At 38.3% G+C, this 19175-nt stretch overlaps 2 protein-coding genes across 8 annotated transcripts in view; one reads left to right on the top strand and one right to left on the bottom strand.

The window, feature by feature from the left end:
- The first annotated feature begins 866 nt into the window (after nucleotides 1-866).
- Nucleotides 867-5956, top strand: LOC127804285 (amino acid transporter AVT6A). 2 transcript variants are annotated; one of them, XM_052341130.1, is made up of 6 exons: nucleotides 867-1226; nucleotides 1702-2221; nucleotides 2378-2530; nucleotides 3126-3329; nucleotides 3947-4412; nucleotides 5541-5956. In XM_052341130.1, the coding sequence occupies exons 2-6, from the start codon at nucleotides 1795-1797 to the stop codon at nucleotides 5680-5682; spliced, it is 1392 nt and encodes a 463-aa protein (XP_052197090.1). In that variant the 5' UTR covers nucleotides 867-1226; nucleotides 1702-1794; the 3' UTR covers nucleotides 5683-5956. The 2 variants fall into 2 exon arrangements, with proteins under 2 accessions (XP_052197090.1, XP_052197091.1); XM_052341131.1 differs by having other exon boundaries at nucleotides 867-1283.
- A 540-nt stretch (nucleotides 5957-6496) lies between these two features.
- Nucleotides 6497-19175, bottom strand: part of LOC127804284 (uncharacterized) — a 32276-nt gene continuing 19597 nt past the window's right edge. For 5 of the 6 annotated variants that reach the window (XM_052341126.1, XM_052341124.1, XM_052341125.1 and 2 more), the window contains 6 exons: nucleotides 15814-16439; nucleotides 15523-15719; nucleotides 15035-15257; nucleotides 12571-12690; nucleotides 10853-11626; nucleotides 6497-10083 (listed from right to left, as the gene is read on the bottom strand). In XM_052341126.1, coding sequence (XP_052197086.1) covers nucleotides 7024-10083; nucleotides 10853-11626; nucleotides 12571-12690; nucleotides 15035-15257; nucleotides 15523-15719; nucleotides 15814-16439 — 5000 coding nt within the window. In that variant the 3' untranslated portion in view covers nucleotides 6497-7023. The remainder of the gene's footprint in view (nucleotides 10084-10852; nucleotides 11627-12570; nucleotides 12691-15034; nucleotides 15258-15522; nucleotides 15720-15813; nucleotides 16440-19175) is intronic. The other variant, XM_052341127.1, reaches the window with a different exon arrangement.

Raw genomic sequence — 19175 nt, 5'->3', positions numbered from 1 at the left:
CCTGAAACCTCTTAAGTTGTTCTATACATCGAATACTAGTCCTTGATACCCTCCTTTGACTTTTTGGACATCGTTTATAACAATTCGGTAATACGACCTAATTGGCAGCTGTATTTTTGCTGTACCGAAAACTGTTCCCGATCTCATTTCTTTCATCACTAAAAATCATAATTTTAATTGCTCGTCGATACTATACCATTTTCCTTGGCTATTTAGGGTCCGAGGTACTCCCTCTGATAAATTCGGTCGTCCAAAGCTGTGTTAGTGTGCCATATAGTCTTATTTTTTCCAAAATTCCAATTATTCCCTTTATCAAACATCATTTTTATCCTCAAAATTATTCTCGGGTGTTACAATTGATGAGACGAGAATCACCCAACTCTTGAAATCGTCTCCTCACACGTGCATGCTCATGCACACATCTATAAATATCAAACAGTAATTTCTTATCATTGAAAGAATTAAAAAACATCGATCCCAATTTTAATTTTAGATACGATGTATTCGTTATTTTTTTTTAATTTTTAAATATTAATTTTTGTTAATGAGCGATATTTATACTATTGGTTTGAATTTAAAAGTAAAATATAACAAAATTCTATTAATAAATACATAGTATTTTAAAATACATTTAATATACCTTCACCATAAAGAATAAATAATAAATGCTAATACAAGAGCATATATATTGCAAATATCAATATGACAGCTGCCAAACGCAGCCTCAGCTTCGCACAGCCTTCCCTCCAAAACGTGAAAGGTAACTCAAGCCGCGCAATTACGGTTACCTGTGGTCTTTTATTTATATTTATTTATTTATATATTTGCTCGCTAAGTGACTGTCGTCATTGCCGGGGTCGGGACGACGCTTACGGCGATCCCACCAAATTGTGGGTTTTTCGTCACGACGTCGAACCGTAGTTTTGAACCGTCCGTATGCAAGTAACAGTTACTGGTGGGACATTGCGTGAAGCTTTCTCTTTCTACATCATTACCATCATATGATTGGATCCAAGGCTTCGCAATTCACAAGGAGACAATTTCTGGTCCTCTGTGGCTGCCGCTGCTCTCTGATTTTTGGGCTCGACTTGAATGGTCGCCTGTTGATTCATTCTGTTGGTTTCAGTGCCCAACTGAGATCGCTCCATCGCTGGGTCAATTTCGTCGAACCATTTCACTAGTTTCTGCCCTGATTTGTTTTTGATTGATCGGCCTTTTGTGTACGGGTAGGAGATGTACATAATCTGGCAGCTTCTTTTTGGGCTTCAGCTGTCGTTCTTGGGGTATTCATTTGTTTAGGGCTAATGACTTTTCGTAGTTTCTGTCAATCTTAAAAACCCTAATTTTTTCCATAGCATTTACTTCAATTGACACTAATTCGAAATATTAAGTGGATCTGGGGGGTTGTTAGGGTTCTGCAAAGTTTATATTTATTGAAACGTGACGAGTACTTTGTGTTTAATTTTTAACTAGCCTCTGTTAGACCAGGTTGGGATTGTTTGGGTTTTGAATTCGTATTCGTTCAGGTTTGATCCGAAAAATCCCAATTTTCAGCTTGATCAACTGAATTAAATCCTTAGCTTTTGTGCAGTCTAAAATTGTGCAAAAATTTCACTGTCTTGGATACTTGGCAACTAATCTTCGACTCTTTTGATGTCTTCTAGTTGACCTTATGTGCTTTGCCGCCCCTCTCTGGTGCAGATTTTTGTGAGAATTACGCACTAGAAATTTGAGCTCTATTGCACATAATTCACACATTTCCATTCTTTGCTTGGGGAGTTTAGTAATTTGAGGATGACTATTGGAAGCCTGAAGCCAGAAGAAGTGGAGAAGTCCAGAAAGAGCAAACATGTTGCTGACCACGAAGCACCTCTCTTGCCCACTAAACGAGAGGAAGACAGTAGATTTGATGAGTTTGACGGGGCTTCATTTCCAGGGGCAGTGTTTAATTTGTCAACCACAATTGTGGGTGCTGGAATCATGGCCTTGCCTGCAACAATGAAAGCCTTGGGTCTTGTTCTTGGGATTGCTATGATCATCTTTATGGCTTTCCTCACAGAGGCTTCAATTGAGATGTTGCTTAGATTTAGCAGGGCTGGGAAAACAACTTCGTATGGTGGTGTTATGGGGGACACCTTTGGAAAGTTTGGGAAGATTTTTCTGCAAATATGTGTTTTAGTCAACAATATTGGTGTACTTGTAGTGTATATGATCATTATAGGTAAGATGATACCTAACATTCATATGTTAGACTTATCATTGTGGCATTTAGGATGACTATTTGGTGACTCACCAGCCTTTATTCTTACTTCTGGTTACCACATTTATATAAACAGATTAATAATCTAATTATTCTCCTCCTTAATTCTGCTTTAAGGTGATGTGCTTTCTGGAACGTCGTCAAGTGGAGTTCACCATGCTGGTGTGTTGGAAGGATGGTTTGGAGTGCATTGGTGGAATGGCCGCACCTTTGTTCTTCTGGTTACAACCCTTGCTGTGTTTGCTCCATTAGCGTGCTTAAAGCGTATAGGTCTGTCATACATTTTTCCTTAAACTCATGAGTAAAATCTTTTTACTTTTCATTTTATTTAATTTTTCCTTTTTTGTGTGATGACAACCAAGCTCATACTGGAAATCTGCTTGATCATATCTCTTTTATTTCCATTTGTCTTTTTATTATTTAACGACCTAGTTGAAGTTGGATCAAGTGATGTCAAGACACCTAATAACCTTTTTATTATCGTTTTCTGGTGCATAGCCTCATAGTTACTATTCCTCCTCAAGTTCAAAATCACAGGAGTTTCACTTTTACAGAAGAAAGAGAAGATAGCTAGCTATTGTAATCACTTCAATTAAAGATTAAAATTTTGTGTATGATGCCTTTATTCTTTTTCATTTATTTATTTATAGTTCCATTTATTTTTTGATCGCATGTCATGTCCATCCTTTATTTCACAAACACGTAGCATTGTGGTTTTTCTCTTAGATGGGGTGTACCATCTTGATTGAGATATTAATTTCTTATATATGTAATCTTATGTGGATTGTATTGCATTTTCATCTATTATATAGTTTATAGTATTTATATATGTGTTCTATTTTTTTATTTGTCTATTTTATTGCAGATTCGTTGAGATTCACTTCTGCTTTATCAGTTGCACTGGCGGTTGTTTTCCTTGTTGTGATGGTAGGAATCACCACTATCAAGTTGGTAAATGGAAGCATTTTGATGCCAAGGTTGCTTCCCAATGTTACTAATTTGACATCGTTCTTGAATCTCTTTACTGTAGTTCCAGTTCTCGTCACTGCATACATCTGCCACTACAATGGTATGTATACTGACCGTTCATTTGCATAATTGGTTATACGATACCATCTTCTCTTGTACCTTTTGAGGTTGGCATCACAGCTAATGAAGCATTTCTGTGTTTGAAAACCAGTAAATGAGATTTGGGAGACTTATTACATAGCAATCTAAATTTCAATAGTCTTCTGCAATTCCGTTGTATGACATTGGATTTGGGTTGTTCTCCTTGCTAGCTTAATTTGAGATTGACTTATTTATTTATTTGTCTTGAATATTTGAGTACTGCTTCTGATGGTTGGTTGCCTTGCATTACTGAAATTATCTTAAAGATCATTCAGTGATTGTTCAAAAAAGTTGATTTGTCCAACGTCTATGTTACTTGGTTAAATATGTTTCCTATCAGAAATTTTTTGTCTGATCACGATAAGTACAATGACTGAATATTGTTGCTCAATACTCATGTTATTGGAACAATTTTTGTTAGAAAAGAAAATTTTATCACTTTGTACCACAAAGAGTGATTTTTAAGTACTGGATTGACGTGTACATCCACTTCAGCAAGGTGATCTGAAAACCATAAATAAAGTAGTTTCTCCTTCTAACTGCACTGACTTTGCTCTTAATATGAAAATTTTGCAGTCCACTCAATAGACAATGAACTTGAAGACAATACACAGATAAAAGCAATTGTGCGATCTGCACTAGCACTCTGCTCATCGGTTTATGTAATGACAAGCCTATTTGGGTTCCTCCTATTTGGCAATGCAACTCTTGATGATGTTCTTGCCAATTTTGATGCTGACCTTGGTATTCCATATGGTTCTCTACTCAATGATATTGTTCGTGTTAGCTATGCTGCCCACCTCATGCTTGTCTTTCCAATTGTTTTCCATCCACTACGGTTAAACCTTGATGGCCTCTTCTTTCCCTCCGCGAGGCCTTTGGCATCAGACAACTTGAGGTTTGCTTTAATCAGCTTTGGGCTCATTTCTATTATCTTCTTGGGTGCAAATTTTATACCCAGCATTTGGGATGCTTTCCAATTCACTGGAGCAACTGCTGCAGTTTGCATTGGCTTCATCTTTCCTGCTGCTATTACTCTCAGGTTAGTTACTCTTGTCCTTACTAAATGCAAGCTATTATAGATTTTCAAGTTTGAAAGTATGTGTTGTAATTTCAGGGAAAGCACATGATTAGTCGAGGTTTTAATTGTTGGTAATAATAAAGGCTCTATGAGGAAAAAACTTAAATGTAATAGTTTGCAAGTTGAGTTGCATGAATGATTTATAGGCTGGTGATATCACATCAAAGGAAAATTAAAAGTAAAGATGTTTCTTTACATGTGCCCTGTGCCACTATTACCTTCCCTCTCGGTGAAAGAAGGGGACTTAATACTTTCTCTTCTTGTACTCTGATTTTTTTGTTTAAAGCTTCAAATGGTAGATGAACAGGGAAAATCACTGACAGATCAAGACAATTGCATGAACAGAAAAAAGTTCAATTGTCCTATTTGACCTTTAAAAGACAATTTCTAGCTGTAGTATGAGGACATAAAGTTGTTGAAGTTGGAAATAATTCATGCAATGGCTTGGGCGTAGTTCCATGCTCCATAAAACTGAACAGCCATATTGAACAAGAGAACATTTGAATGTGCTTCTTTTGGTTATCAATGAGTTTATCAAAACTCCTTTCTTGGATTTAAGATGTTCCATAATATTGATGAAAATATGGCCTCCTAAACCTAGGAAACTTTCTGTCCAAGTTTGGACTGAAGTTACTGGAAGGTAACCTTATAGCACACTAACCTTGTTATAGTCTTCGGCAATGAAATGATCTCATAATCAAATTTAATATATTGTATGTTCGCACTTGTAACAATCTAAACTGGCCTTCTAAAGTATTAAAGTTAGAAGGCTGGAGATCTCCACTGGCAGAAGTGTGAAGACCAATTGGATGGATCTCCAATAGCAGAAGTGTTAAGATGTACTGTAGCTCACATTCTTCAATCTTAGCTCTACATCCTCAACTGGTTTGAATATTGTCCTGTTTGCTTTTCATATATTTGTCTAGCCTATCCTAAGGAATAAAAGAAAAAATAATAATATTGCTGACGAGATGTAGACTTTTGAGATATATGTGTTTCTGATTCTGCCTAGTTCAAGTTATGTTTTTGCATGAGCCTCCGGCACTCTCTCTAAGTATCAATGTTTGTTACTGTTGAATGCTGCTTTAGGGATCGTTATGGCATAGCAACAAAAAAGGACAAGATCTTATGTGTTTTCATGATTGTCCTTGCTGTGTTTTCAAACCTGGTGGCCATTTACAGTGATGCATATGCCTTGTTCAAGAAGAATGCATCATCACCAAGCGAGTAAACTCTGCTGCTGATAGCAGTAAATTCTGTGGGTACTGCATCATTTTTCATGGAGATGCCATGAGGGCAGATCTTTTGCATTTGGTTTCATTATGACTTGCACTCTGTTGGATCTTTGTTCTTGAGGTGCAGAAGTGTACAAAGACTCGTATGCATTCTAGACTCCCCCCTGTGCCTGTTTTTAAAATGGCAAGTTGTTGTACGGACCAGAATAAATATACAGATTGCAAACTATATATGAAAATATACATATATATTGAATTGCCGCTTCATCATCATCATCATCTTCTTCTTCATCCTCATCTTTTGTTTTGCTTTTCGCTGGACCTAATTATTGATTCTGCTTATTGTTGTATTACTAAACACTTCATTTGATTTACTATTCCAGTGATTTGCCGTTTATTTCTACTTTCACAACTAAGAAATTGCCCTTTCCTTTTCACAATTTCAGCATCCTTTGACCATCTTCTCCACGCGAGGCAACTTTTGACATGATAATGTTCAAGAGACATGTTTAGGGTACTTTCACACCGTGGGATCCATAACCAGGCCTAAAACTGCACACATGCAATCCTACCCTTTAGAAAAATTACTTGTTTCTGCAACTTGATCTTAAGCAATAGTTGATTAGCTATTTATTATTATTTAAACAAAAACTAAAAACATCGTAAATTCCTACCACGGCACATTTTCTGCTGAACACAAATAATTCTCATCCAATGCATAGAAACCGATGCTCTCTTGCATTTTAGAACTAGAAACTTGGGCTATTCTAATGGTTCCCCACATAAATGAAATATAATAATACTTGGGGATTGTACAGAGATAACAGGAATACCTGACCAAAAAATAGGGGGAAAAAGGAGAAGAAAAAAGCCATGCTTGTTATACAGAAGAAGGTTACGTTGCTTAACTGAATCATCCAGTAAGCGTGAAATCTTACAAGTTTCCGTTTCCGATAATTTACTAGCAGCAGCAGGGGCATTTTCTTCAGTACGAGCAAAACATGATTTGTTTCAGCTGGAATGATTTTTGGACATATATGCCTCCCATCCCAAAGGTCATTCCTAGAACATCAAAGCAATTAAGGAAGTGAAAATAACTCAACTTCTATGAACTATTGACCATCTTCTAGTGAAGTCTGTGTGTGTGTTGGGGAGGCCGGGGGGGGGGGGGGGGTGCATAATGTCCCAACTACTAAGTGCTACACTTAAATTAATATACAATACCCTAAAAGACAACCACTAGGCTATGATGGCTATTTACATTCCAGCCTCTCAAATCTTTTGAAGCTTGGTGCAAAATAGACAGATAGATATGCAAGAAGAAAAAAAAGGCACCTCTATGGGTTTCCAATTGTGGTCACAAAAGGGACCAACCTCCGGTAATCCCTCCTCCTCCCAAGTCCACAACTATCAAGAATTCGGCCAAGGATTAGCCGGGTGTTCTGCAAAGCTAGTTCTCTAGCAGAAATCCCAGATTCAGTTGCACCGCCCTGTGTATTATGTGCTCCAAACCCTGATCCAATTGCAAACTGTAAGGGTCCACTCCTAGCCTTGAAAGAGGTCTGAGGAGCAAGTAGCTTCTCATCTGTCCCAACGAGGCCATTCTCAAAAGAACCAGGGTCAAGGGGGTGAGACCCAGGCAAGGAGCTACAGCTCTGCAAAAGGGCTTCCAACACACTAAGTGCCTCCCAGCACAGAGTGCTCTCAACAAGCTGAGACACAATTGCATACATATGTGGGCTCTGAGCGGCATCCATGGGTGTGTGCTGGAGCAATGCCTTGAGCATGAGAAGTATCACACGCTGATATTCAACTGGTCCTTTCTCCAGAAGTCGTAGCAGGTGACCAAAAGCCAGAGCAGAGTGCTTTGGGAACCACTCATTGCATAACAAAGGTGAGACACAAGCAAGAAGGTTGCCGATACTCTTGATTTCACCATGAGAGTATGCCATAAAAACTGTGGCTAGCTCATCCAGTGACTTTGCCCGACACCAAATTGCAAGGTTGGCTGCAACAGAGCAAGCTTTTTGGTACTGCTGTTGGAGCGGTGAGGCAGGCCCCACCATTGCATCATGGCTAAGCTGCAAGCAAAGCCAGGGAAGTAAGCCTGTGATGTGCATCAATAGTCGTGCCTCTGCATCCCCAAATATTGAATCACAAGAGTGAACAGTGATTCGTGAGAGCACCTCAATGGAGACACTGTGGCTAACAGTTGACATGAGTCCTTTAAGCACAAGGGGCTGCACTCCTTCAAATGTTGGCACCTTCCCACTAGGTGCTGATGGCTCACAGACATTCCTTGAATCCATCCTATTAAACTCCGCACTGTCAGAGATATCGAGTTCATCTCGGGGCATACTAGAGAGGAGCACGTTTTCGGTAGTTCTGTCCCGGAATGACAGACGGTCAATCACCCGAGAGAAGAGCTCAAGTACCTGGCAGTAAACATGGACAAAATCAGTGTGCATCATTGCCACACACCCCCAGAAAAGCTGGGGATAGAGTATTACTTTCTCTGGCTCCATATTTTCCACCATCACTTGCAATGTCAAAAGAATTTCCATGATAAAACCCAAAACTGCAGGTACCGGATTTCCTAGGCACCTGTGGAGGCAGCGGAGAAGCGATACGCATGCATCGCTTGTAACATGTGGCCTTAGGGCACGGTAAATCTGGTGTGAGCGGCAGGCAAGGTGTCTTGATGTGCATTCCATGGCCCATTTGAGTGCCTCAGCTCCCCAAGTCTCCCGAAGATCTCCCTGGAAAAAGATGGCATCCACCATGCTCTGAACAAGGGCAGACAAGAGTGCAGCACTTGGGAGTTCAGGTCTAACAACTGTGGGGTCCTCGTTCTCCCACATGATACTCCCTCGCTTGGACTGTACATACTTTATTAGACTCACAACCTGTTGCTTATTCTCGCCATCACTATTCTCAACCTCATACAGCTCCAGGTGCCGGCCTGCAAGTGAATATAACAGATTAACAAGCAAGTGTTGGCAGTGCTCCAGCACAATATCCTCAGAGCTGTCCATCAAGACAAATGTGACATGAAACAGCAAAGGCAGGTGCTCCCGAAAATCCTCATCATTTTCATATGCAATTTCCGCAAGCAGAATCAATGCTATGTCTGCATGAGTCAGTGAGTGTTGTTGATGTCCTTGTAAGGCTGATTGAAGTTCTTTAGCATTAACGCCATGTGTTCCTACCCCGGAATGCAACCCATCTTCGCCAGAGTTTGGGGTGTCAATGAGGTAGTCACCACTGTCACGAGAAACATGGCGACTCCGCAAGCTCCCTGTTGAACTTCGTACACCCATTAACGGGCCTGACATATTCACCAAACCTGGTAGGAGTTGACCTGACCGACCAGCACTCACAGGTACAATGTTCAACTCAGGAGGCATAGGACTCAATGGACCTGAGGCACTTCGGCCTCCAACTGCTGCTGTTCTCCAGCTCAAGCTCCCACTAGTATTCCTGAGAGGACCATCAAGAGACCCCCTCACAAGTAAGGGAGACATGTGAGGCTGGCTGTCCATAACAGATGCAATTTGGGCCACTGAAGGCCCCTGAGAGAATTCCAACACGAAATTTTCACTGGCATCAGCTTTGTTTGCACTGGGCCTGAGAGGTTCCACACTATCCTCAAGCATCTGCTGAGCTAATTGGTAAACCAGGTGATCAATTGTACGTTGTGGACAAATTCGAGCTAAATATAAACTCACCCGTTTGGCAACTGAGAAGTAAGTAGCAAATGCACCGCTAATTTCAGCAGATGCATTTGAATCACAATCTTCAATTCCTTTGGTGATCAAGAAATCCAGAATTGGACTAATATTCCTAGGCTTACTAGCAATTGTGCTCCAAAGCTTCTCAATTTCATCAGGGAATTGGTCACCATGTCGCCATGTTACATAATAAAGGCTTTTCAATAGTCTTTCACTCCAACCAGAGTCCTTGAGTTTCCAGAAATTGAGGTTCTCAATCCAAGGCGCCATGCATGTTAAAACCTGGTGCTGTGCAATTATATCAACAGCATCAAGTTGCCTCTGCATGATCTCCTCACAAAGGAGTTGACTCAGCTCTGGGTGATCTTTGGCAAGCTTGCAAGAGAGTTTGTACTGGAATTGTTGGTAGGAATCAGGGAGGTTGCCAACAACAGCAGCTCGATAACTTCCCGAGCCTTCAGCACCATCCTCAGCCCATTCACGGACAGAAAGTGTCTCAAGCATTTGAAGAGCATCATCACGTATTTGTCTAGATGGGTCCACCACCTTGTAGAGGATAAGGCTCAACAATCTCTGAATTTCACATTTTGGAATCTCTTGGCGCATGTAGACTTCAGCAAGTACACTGAAGTAGCCATCAGCTATGGCAGCCTCAGAGTAGTAGCACTAGAAAATATATGCATATACCCACTTTATTCAATTATTCCAGATAAGAGATATTTATACTGAAAATGGAAATTAAACAGGAGACAGCATAAAGTATAGTAATCAAAATATTGCTACAGTGCAGATCCTTTGAATCTCAATGCACACATTACATGGACTGACGTGTAGATATGGGTTGGGTTGCAGATATGTTTTGAAGTGTGGGACTCTTCTCATTCTCATGTACAAGGACAAGAGGATAAGACTGAATTTCATTTTATTTAAATACTTCTTTTTGTTCAAAACAAATGACGACGAGTATTATGCATAGTTGCATTAAACCTCTTTCACTTCACTATATCTTTGAAGTTCAGGCCCAACTAACCTTTTCGAATACATATACCATACATATCCTAGGTGCCAAGTGTCCAGCATGGGTACTTCACAATATTTGAAGTGAATCCAACATAACACAATGTTACTTAGGAAGGTGGAGTTCAATTACATAAGAGTGATGGACAGGTACAAAATGTGAAACCCACTCCAATATAAACGAGTGATGGACGTGAAATGATACGTTGTTTTCAAGTTATTGACTTTTGAATACAAAAGATTCATGAGCACCACCTATCAAATCATGGCTCTTAATTGGCTGATAAAAATTGTTCATCAAGTTACCCTTTTGAGATGCATTTAAAAACACCACATCAGGACAAGAAGGTATGAAGCATATCAAGTAGATGGCTACATATCCTGATGAGACGTGTCAGAAAAGCAAATGATGAAATACCTGATCAATGCAAGAAGGAAACAGGTCCAAATTTGTAAGGAGGAGATTCTTTAAGGCCATTTTTGCAAGGGAGATACGAAGATGACCACCCCTTTGCCTATCACGTCCAGTAGCTCCCCGCCCACCATCCCCTGTGTACTTGGAGTATGATGGCGTTCTTGGATCTGCCGGTGAATGACCAAAAGGTGCCCTAGGTGCAGGTTCAGTGAACAAATTATTAATCCACAATATTACTCGCCCACTCATTTTTCTTGCATTGTCATCAAAACAAGGACCATACAATAGAGAAGCCATAGCATTCATGGAGGCCCACTGGATTGCCTCAATTTGCTCATTCATCTCTTTATCAAACGTAAGTTTATCTATAGAATCTTTTGAACGAGCATGCTGTGTAGACTTGTAACGTTCAACTTCACGTCGATAATCATTAAAACCATCCTGACTCCGTGCACTTCCCGTGTCATCGCACCAAGAGAGAAGAAGGTCAAACAGTCTTTTTCTAGTTCTAGGGTCAAATTTCTCTGATTTTGACTCAACAAATTCAGGGGCTAATGATCTTAGAACAGAAGCAAGTGCATAACGGAGAGGTTGTATTTCTTGAAAGCTCTCAGCAGGTGCAGTTGAGATTTGTCTGGATGTTTCTTCAATGAATTTCAAATAGTGAAGCCGGAAAACTGGCTTGCGCCCTAGCATGCCTGGCCAGATATTCTCAGAAACAGTGCGGTATATATTAGCAATGTGGACCCGGAGTTCATCACGACGAGCCTTTTGACCCTAAATCCATAAGATTCACCTATTATGTAAGCTCAATTGACAAGAATTCAAATCTTGAAAAACACAGTAGCTGAACATAGATGTGTGTGTGTCTGTGTTGTATGCATCATCTATACAATTTAATTTCCTGTAAGATGTTGCATTAACCAATAGCAATTTCATGGCATGTAATTCTTGCAACATGAAAGTAGAATGCGCATCAGCTAAATTGGAAATGAACCAGTAACCACGTCTGTAGGGACCTAAAGTCAAAACATTGGGTTTCTTTTTTTTCTTTTCATTTTCCATGTAATGTCTCAAGATCTTTGAGAAATAAATACTGGAGGGGAAAATAATATCTGGAAAAAGAGTCCCATGTTTGAAAGAAGATTTCTCGGTGCGCCAAAGAGCACCCTAGCTAAGGATCAAAACTTCTCTTTTTACATGTAGTACTTTTTATCCTCAAACTGCTTGCCTAGATGGGCAGTTTCTGTAGGGTGCCTGCATGTTTCAACTAAGTGAAATCAGGCAAATTTCTAATCTCAAAGGCATAAAGGGTACGAGCCCTATCAAATCCTATGTACTTCAGGAACCACCAACATGAGCTTTAGTTACCGAAAGTATACTCTCACTGTCTGGTGGTACTGATGCATTCTAAGTTAACCTCAAACTTTGTACAAATTGTTATGCTCTTCCTAGGATTTACATTTGCATGCTCATAAGCAATTAAACCAACTGAATGGTTGAAATAGTGGTCGGATGGTCATATAAAGCTATCATTGAAAGACAGTAAAAAAGCACATGGTATGCTTTAAGATCCCAAACAAAAAAAGAAGGGACAAAAAAAGGCAACTCAAGATAGCACATGCTAAACCAAAAAGGCAGGAATTTTAGAAACACAAGGAGGACAATGTGATACCAAAATTCAGGGAGATGAGTTTTTGCACATCTAGACATCTATATACCTTCCACTTTGGCTTTCCCTCAGCTTCTAGAGAAACCTCGTCGATGAAAGTTGCAAGCTCACTGAACATGATTTCGCATACCTGAAGATGTGAGTGGCCAAGAGCCATAGTGGCTGCATGCTGAACAAATTAACCAACTAAAAAAATCAGTGAAGAAAAAATTTGAACCACTCCAATAATAAATAACCCAAAGCATAAAAACTACTTTCCAGTACCATGGCATCAACAAAAAGATGATTGTGTATATCTAAGATAAAAAACTCCAAACCAGATACATGAATAGTTGGTTCCAGTTGGAGAACATTTTTTTCTCCTATTTTTTCTGTTAATCATTAAAACCATCCTGACTCCATGCACTCCCTTTTTTGGACATCGATCGTGCATGCCCGTTATGTAATGTAATGGTGGAGTCAGTGAAGCATGTGTTCTTTCATTGCCGTGTTAGCTTGGATGTGTGGTCCCATATTATGGATTGGATGGGTATGGGTTGTAGACTGTCTTCCCTTGACAGAGTTCTCAGATGGCTTAAGAAGGTGGCGAAAGGATCAACCTGGCAATGCATTGTTAAGCGTATGGCCCTTGGCAGCACGGTGTATTACTTATGGGAGGCCCGTAATAGGATGGTTTTTGAGGATTCTCAGCCCATAGTAGAGTGTATCATAAGAAGGATTAAAACCTGTGTATACAAGGCAATATTTACTTTGTATCCCCATGTTTTAGTCCAATATGAGTCTCTAGTTATGGGTCTTATGTAATTGGTTTTATCCCTTGTTTTCTGGATATGCCCAGTGTACTTGTACATTCATTTGATCATTTAAACATATTTGCCTTTTGATCAAAAAAAGTATGAAAGCAATACTCCAGGCCCAGCCAATCCCCCCCCGCCCCCCATGCAGGGCACACATATAAAAATAAAATAAGACGTGAATGCTAAGTTCAAGATATGAACACTTCAGAATGCAGAGGTTATAAGCAATGGCAGAGCCAGGATTTGAGTCTAGTGGAGTCAATTAAACATAACTATCCAACAAAACAAAGTATAAATATTATTCATATCATAATAAATTTACAGTTCATTTACTCGGAAAAATTACTATATTCAAATTTTTTACTACAGTTTTGTATCAAAGCTTTTAAACACAAAAATTTATAAAGTAATTTTTTTTTCAACAAGTAGCAGAGAAAGGGATATTTTGAACATTGGCCCCATTTGTCTTAAAGTGGACAAAAGTTATGAAGTATATTAATTTTTTAAAATTACATTGTTGACCCAATTTAATTTCACAAACTTATAAGCACATCACTTAACAATTATTTTTATTTTCTAGAAAGGCTAAAAGCCAATTTTCTTAATTACTTTGTATAATTTGGAGTGGGGTCAATTGTATAATTAATCATAAATTTTACATAAACATAATAAAAGGGGAAAAAAAAATTCAGTGGGGTCAATTGACCACACTCACTATACGCTAGTGCCGCCCCTAGTTATAAGTTAAGCAAATTGAAAAATGAATATATGGATTGTCAGTTTAGTAAAAATATAAATATGGAAAATGTTATGGTAAAACTATAAGATAAAGTCATACTAAGAAAAGATCAGTCCAAATATCTTCAATCAATCATCTAAAAAGATAATAAGATTAACGAGGATATTGCACATAGAATTAAGGCAAAATAGATAAAGTGGAAAAGTGCATTCAACGTTTTATGTGATAGTAAGATTGCATTAAACCTAAAAGGAAAATTTTATATGATAGCTATAAGATCAGCTTTGTTGTATGATATAGAATGTTGGAAAATAAAACACCAGAAATAGGACAAGTTCTGCCATAGATTTTCATGCACATGCTAAACCAAGCAGTTCTCAAAGAAAGAAACAAATTCCAAACCATACACCAAGTAGATAGGTGTCAATAGCATATCCTAAGAAGATATGATAAGAATATATTTCAGGATTAAAAAATTTCAAGTTCTATCTTAGATCAAGATTGAAAGTTAGGTCAGCACCTAACTTCCATCCCATGCTTGCAACAATTAGGTTTGTTCTTTATGTTTCTCAATTTTGCCTCATGCCTTTTTCTAAACTTACTTTAGAATAAAACAATTTTATTTCAGATTTGGCTGAAGACCAATTGTAATTTGAAAACCAACTGAAATAATGACATGCAACCTCCATGAGTTACATGCTTAAGAAGTTGTCAAACTCTAAAGATGCTTCTCCAAATCAAAAGAATAGGTCCCTGATTGGTGAGAAAAGGACAAATTGGGTTTCATAATTTCATATGCTCGTCTTTTAAGGTTTAAAACTACCTCCTCCTTTCTTTCTTTTCTTTTTATTTTTGGTTGTTGTCAAGTTAAACTACCTCTATTCCACATTATTTTTGCTCTCTCAAGAACAGCTTGATTGGCAACAATACATGGGTCAACTATTGTTTTTGAAATCGTCTGGTTAGTATATACTTACTATGTGAGCTTCAGACCCGGATTTTATTGAGGGGAAAATAAGATGGAAGAGATCTTTGGTTGCTGATAAGCCACCAGTATCCCTACTATCTGGTGGACATGAGCATGCAAACATTGCATACATAAGCCACTGATCTAATTTATTATCTGCATCCTGCGACTGATTAGCCTTTCCACCCAACTCCACAGGTGTTATGTGAGCAAGCCGCTGAATGACCTCTAACCTGCAATGAAGATCAAATCACAAGGTGTTTTGAATATTCAACTTTCAAATCACAATCTCATGGACATTGGATGACAGCTAGAAAAGCAGCTCTGAACAATGTCAAAGGCACTCAGAAATAAACAGATAATTCATGTTTTCTGGTACCAAAATTACAATCTGAATATCTAAAAGAAAAAAAATAAACTTGTGCTTCAACTTCCTAATCATGCTGCTGAAACAAAAGTGACATGGAAGCAAACACTCAAATTTTAGAAAAAGCTTACTTGGCTTCTTGAACAGAGTTTGGGCAAAGGTCAGCAGCATATTTGACTAGTTCACCAAGACATCGAGCCCATCTGTTCTTATCTGGGCTCTCAAATAATATGGATTGAAGTGTGACATCTGGAGGTACGGCCTCAAATTCTCTTCTAGAATCAAATGGACGCCCAGAATCCCAGTAGCAGCTCTGAACAATGTCATCCTGTAAATTCAGTGTCATGTCCGATGCAATAAGAGTAACAGAGGGGTGAAAGAAACAACAAAAAAGATTACTAACATCTGAAAGTATAACTCACCCCATTCTCTTCTAAAACATCAATAATAAATATTGGTTCAGCTTCATCCTTCAAGATATGGTCTGATCGGTCATGTACTGAAAGCTCTCTTATATCATTTCGTAGAGCACGGACACAACGCAGTAACTCCAATGCTGTATGCCGAATCTGACTATCAACAGAACTAAGGAATATAAGACCAACTGCATCTATCTCTGAAGCACGAAACTCAATTTCCCCAGATTGATGGAAAGAAGACTTCTTGAATCCATCACTCCTGAGCACACGTTTCGCCTCTTGGGCATCATATTCTACCCTATCTTCAGATAGACAAGCTCTCCAAAAACGCAGGAGTTCTAACAGGCGTCCCAATGATGTTTGGATAAGAAGAGGGAACTCATCAGGAAGCCGCATGATGAAGTTGGCCATCCCTCTCATAACTGCAAAACGGCGATGTGGAAGGTATCTCACTATCCGGTTCAGTACCTGAACTGCTTCCTCACGAACACCAGGATCAATACTTATGCCATGTTGAGGTATTATTTCAGTAATTTTATCACTACGGCCAACTTCTTCAATCAGATATGGTATGCACTTCAGCACTGACCGGAACAGATATCCTTGTGACTTTTCCTTGGTAACAGCATCTAGAGAAGTATGCAGTTCAATTATTATGAAGCAAGTGAGAACTGAAAGCTAAAAGGAAAATTTTGTACCATTGTCAAATCTCTTTAAATCCAAAAGAGAAGTGTTATTGGATGGTTATAACCATATTTGTCATATGAATTAGAAGGTTAGGCAGTTAAGTATCAACATCTCCAAAATATGTGCATACCTGTGATGAAGATGTTATAGTAATGTACAACCATACAAGAAAAGACATAAGTCTAAATAAGATTATCCATACTATGGATGGAGTGGCTCCTGTTCCAGATAAGATACCAGAGATATGAAAAAGAAACAGATATGTGAGAATAGGGCAAGTACATACACTTGTGACATGAATAGATGAAATGTAAGAAGCTTGAAGACCAAATAAAACTTGGTGGGAAACTGCTAATAAATAATGGCCTTAAAGAAGACAATGCTATGGGTAAAGGCCCCCCTGGTGGGATTAAGGTTTCTGATGCTTTATGCGAGTAGAAAAAAGCAAAAACACAATATGTGGAGAAGAATCATGTCAGCTGAGTGATGCTCAAGCTGATCAATGGAAGGATTGACGTAGTAGAGAAGGTGGTTGTGCAGGTTGATTGTGTGCTCCAGTTGCAAGATGGTGCAGCTATGAAAGATTAGGACTCAAATCTTGCAGATGCCCGTATTGGAGGTTAGTATTTAATGCATTAGTTTCTGTTATGCTTTGTGTAGTTTCGCAACTCCCCGGGGGGGGGGGGGTGTGTCAGTGTAGCCTGTAGAACACTATTCTTTCTTCCTTGGGCAGCACCCAGTTGACATCATTTTCAAACCCAGAAAAAAAAGAAAAGAAAATCAGATCTTGGAAAACATTCAGTTGTTCAACTTCTTAGATGCAATGATTAGGAGGCAGGTTTACTGCCTTGGCATAAGAGAAGAAGACCCCAGTATAAATAAAACATTAATAATTCTATTGCATGAGTAGCTTTTTGCATAAAAACCTGTATGGAGCTTCTAAACCTTTGTTCTTTTTTTCCATGAATGATCTATGATTTCTCAAATAAGGAATAAGCAAAAATTTAGATAAAAAATAACGTTCCAAAATTGTTATTATCCATTATACTTTCTTTAAGTTTAATTTTTATGAACATATAACTGTAAGTTTCCTGCATTGATTTATTTCATGTTGCATTTCTAATCATCAATATTGTTTTCATAACATGTTGGTCATATAAAGCAATTACATACACATGAATTAATAGTTACGGTACTCCATATGTGTAATCACATAGGACCAATTTGGTAGGGGTTTCATTTTCTGCTTTCAATTTTTGGTTTCAAAATTAGGAAAATGGAAATGGAAAAAGAAAATGATATTTGGTTGCACGTCTTCATATTTTTTTATTAAAAATTATAGAAACTTTGAAAAAAAAATTGTGTGTTTATTTTTCATCCCATTCCATTTCATTTTCGTGTCTCCCCTAACTGATTTCTTCCCTTCTTATATTTTCTACTTCTTCCCATCCTGACTTCACTCCCGTTCCCTGGCCCGTTCTCATATTCTCTTAATCATCTGGCAAGCCACCAAATTCCCCCTTTTCTTTCTGTTGACAAGCCATTGACTCCCTTGACTCTCTAAAGCTAGATCTGGCTTCATTGGACACTGAGAACCTCAGATCTTCTTCTTTGCTAACACCAACAAAGCCAGATCTGGCTTTACAAGCATGCTCTTCTCTTTCTTTTCTCTCCTTCTCTCATCTCAGTCTTCCTCTTCTTAATTTGGTGAAACGAAATCTGCTTCACTAGCTAGCTCGGCAAAGCTAGATAAATATTCATCATCAAAGCTAAATCTAGCTTCATTAAACTGGTTAGAAGAAAAATGAGAGAGGAGAGAAGAGAAAATAAATAAGAGCCCATTGGCTAAGCCCATATCTCTGTTACAACTGACAAGCTAGTGAGTCAAGGGGGAAAGGGAAAAAAGGACCAAAAAGGAAATTTTTCCATGGCTACGGCCGGGGGCATTTTTATCAATGTGAATTAAAATATTACATATATTTAATGACTATAAAATGAATAAAATTTGTATCAAACATTACTCAATTTTTTTTTTAAATATTTGAAAAATAAAACTATTATATAACATGTCCAGTTTTTATCTTTTAACAATAAAAATTGAACATAAAAAAGTAAAAACCAACACAAAACAAAAAATTGGAAGCTATATCAAACGAGCACTTACATTGTAATTATCGTTCAAACATTTTGTATTGTGTCATACACGATACTTCAAAAATGAGACAAGATTGGCTGACCAAACCAGGTTAACCGGCAACTGGTTGTTGAACTGTTCCATGGACAAAAAAGAAAAGCCAATTCAACATTTTTTGTTTTGCATGTTTTCCCCATTTTTAGTACTGAGTTATAATTGTTTTTTTTTAATGCAAAACCCAATTCAATCTCAGTTAGGGCAGGGGGAAAATGATGGATTTGGAGACCAATAAAATCAGGGAACCTTTTCGTTCATTTTAGTGAAGCTTCTAATAATAAAGGTAGATTGCATTTCCCTTGAAAATTATTGAGTTTGAACACTCCAGTAGGATGACCTTTTTTGTTTGGACTGCTTCTCTTGGCATTAACTCACAAAAGACGATTTCAGGAAGAGGGATCTTTTTGTGACTTGTTGATTATCTATGTAAAAAGAACGGGAATCAGTTCAGTGATGTGACATTTGGAATCCTTTTTTCTTTCTAGGT

Source organism: Diospyros lotus, chromosome 6 (genome assembly GCF_014633365.1).
Source record: "Diospyros lotus cultivar Yz01 chromosome 6, ASM1463336v1, whole genome shotgun sequence".
In the NCBI taxonomy this organism is placed as follows: Eukaryota; Viridiplantae; Streptophyta; class Magnoliopsida; order Ericales; family Ebenaceae; genus Diospyros; species Diospyros lotus.
This window is presented reverse-complemented; position numbering and strand designations above follow the sequence as displayed.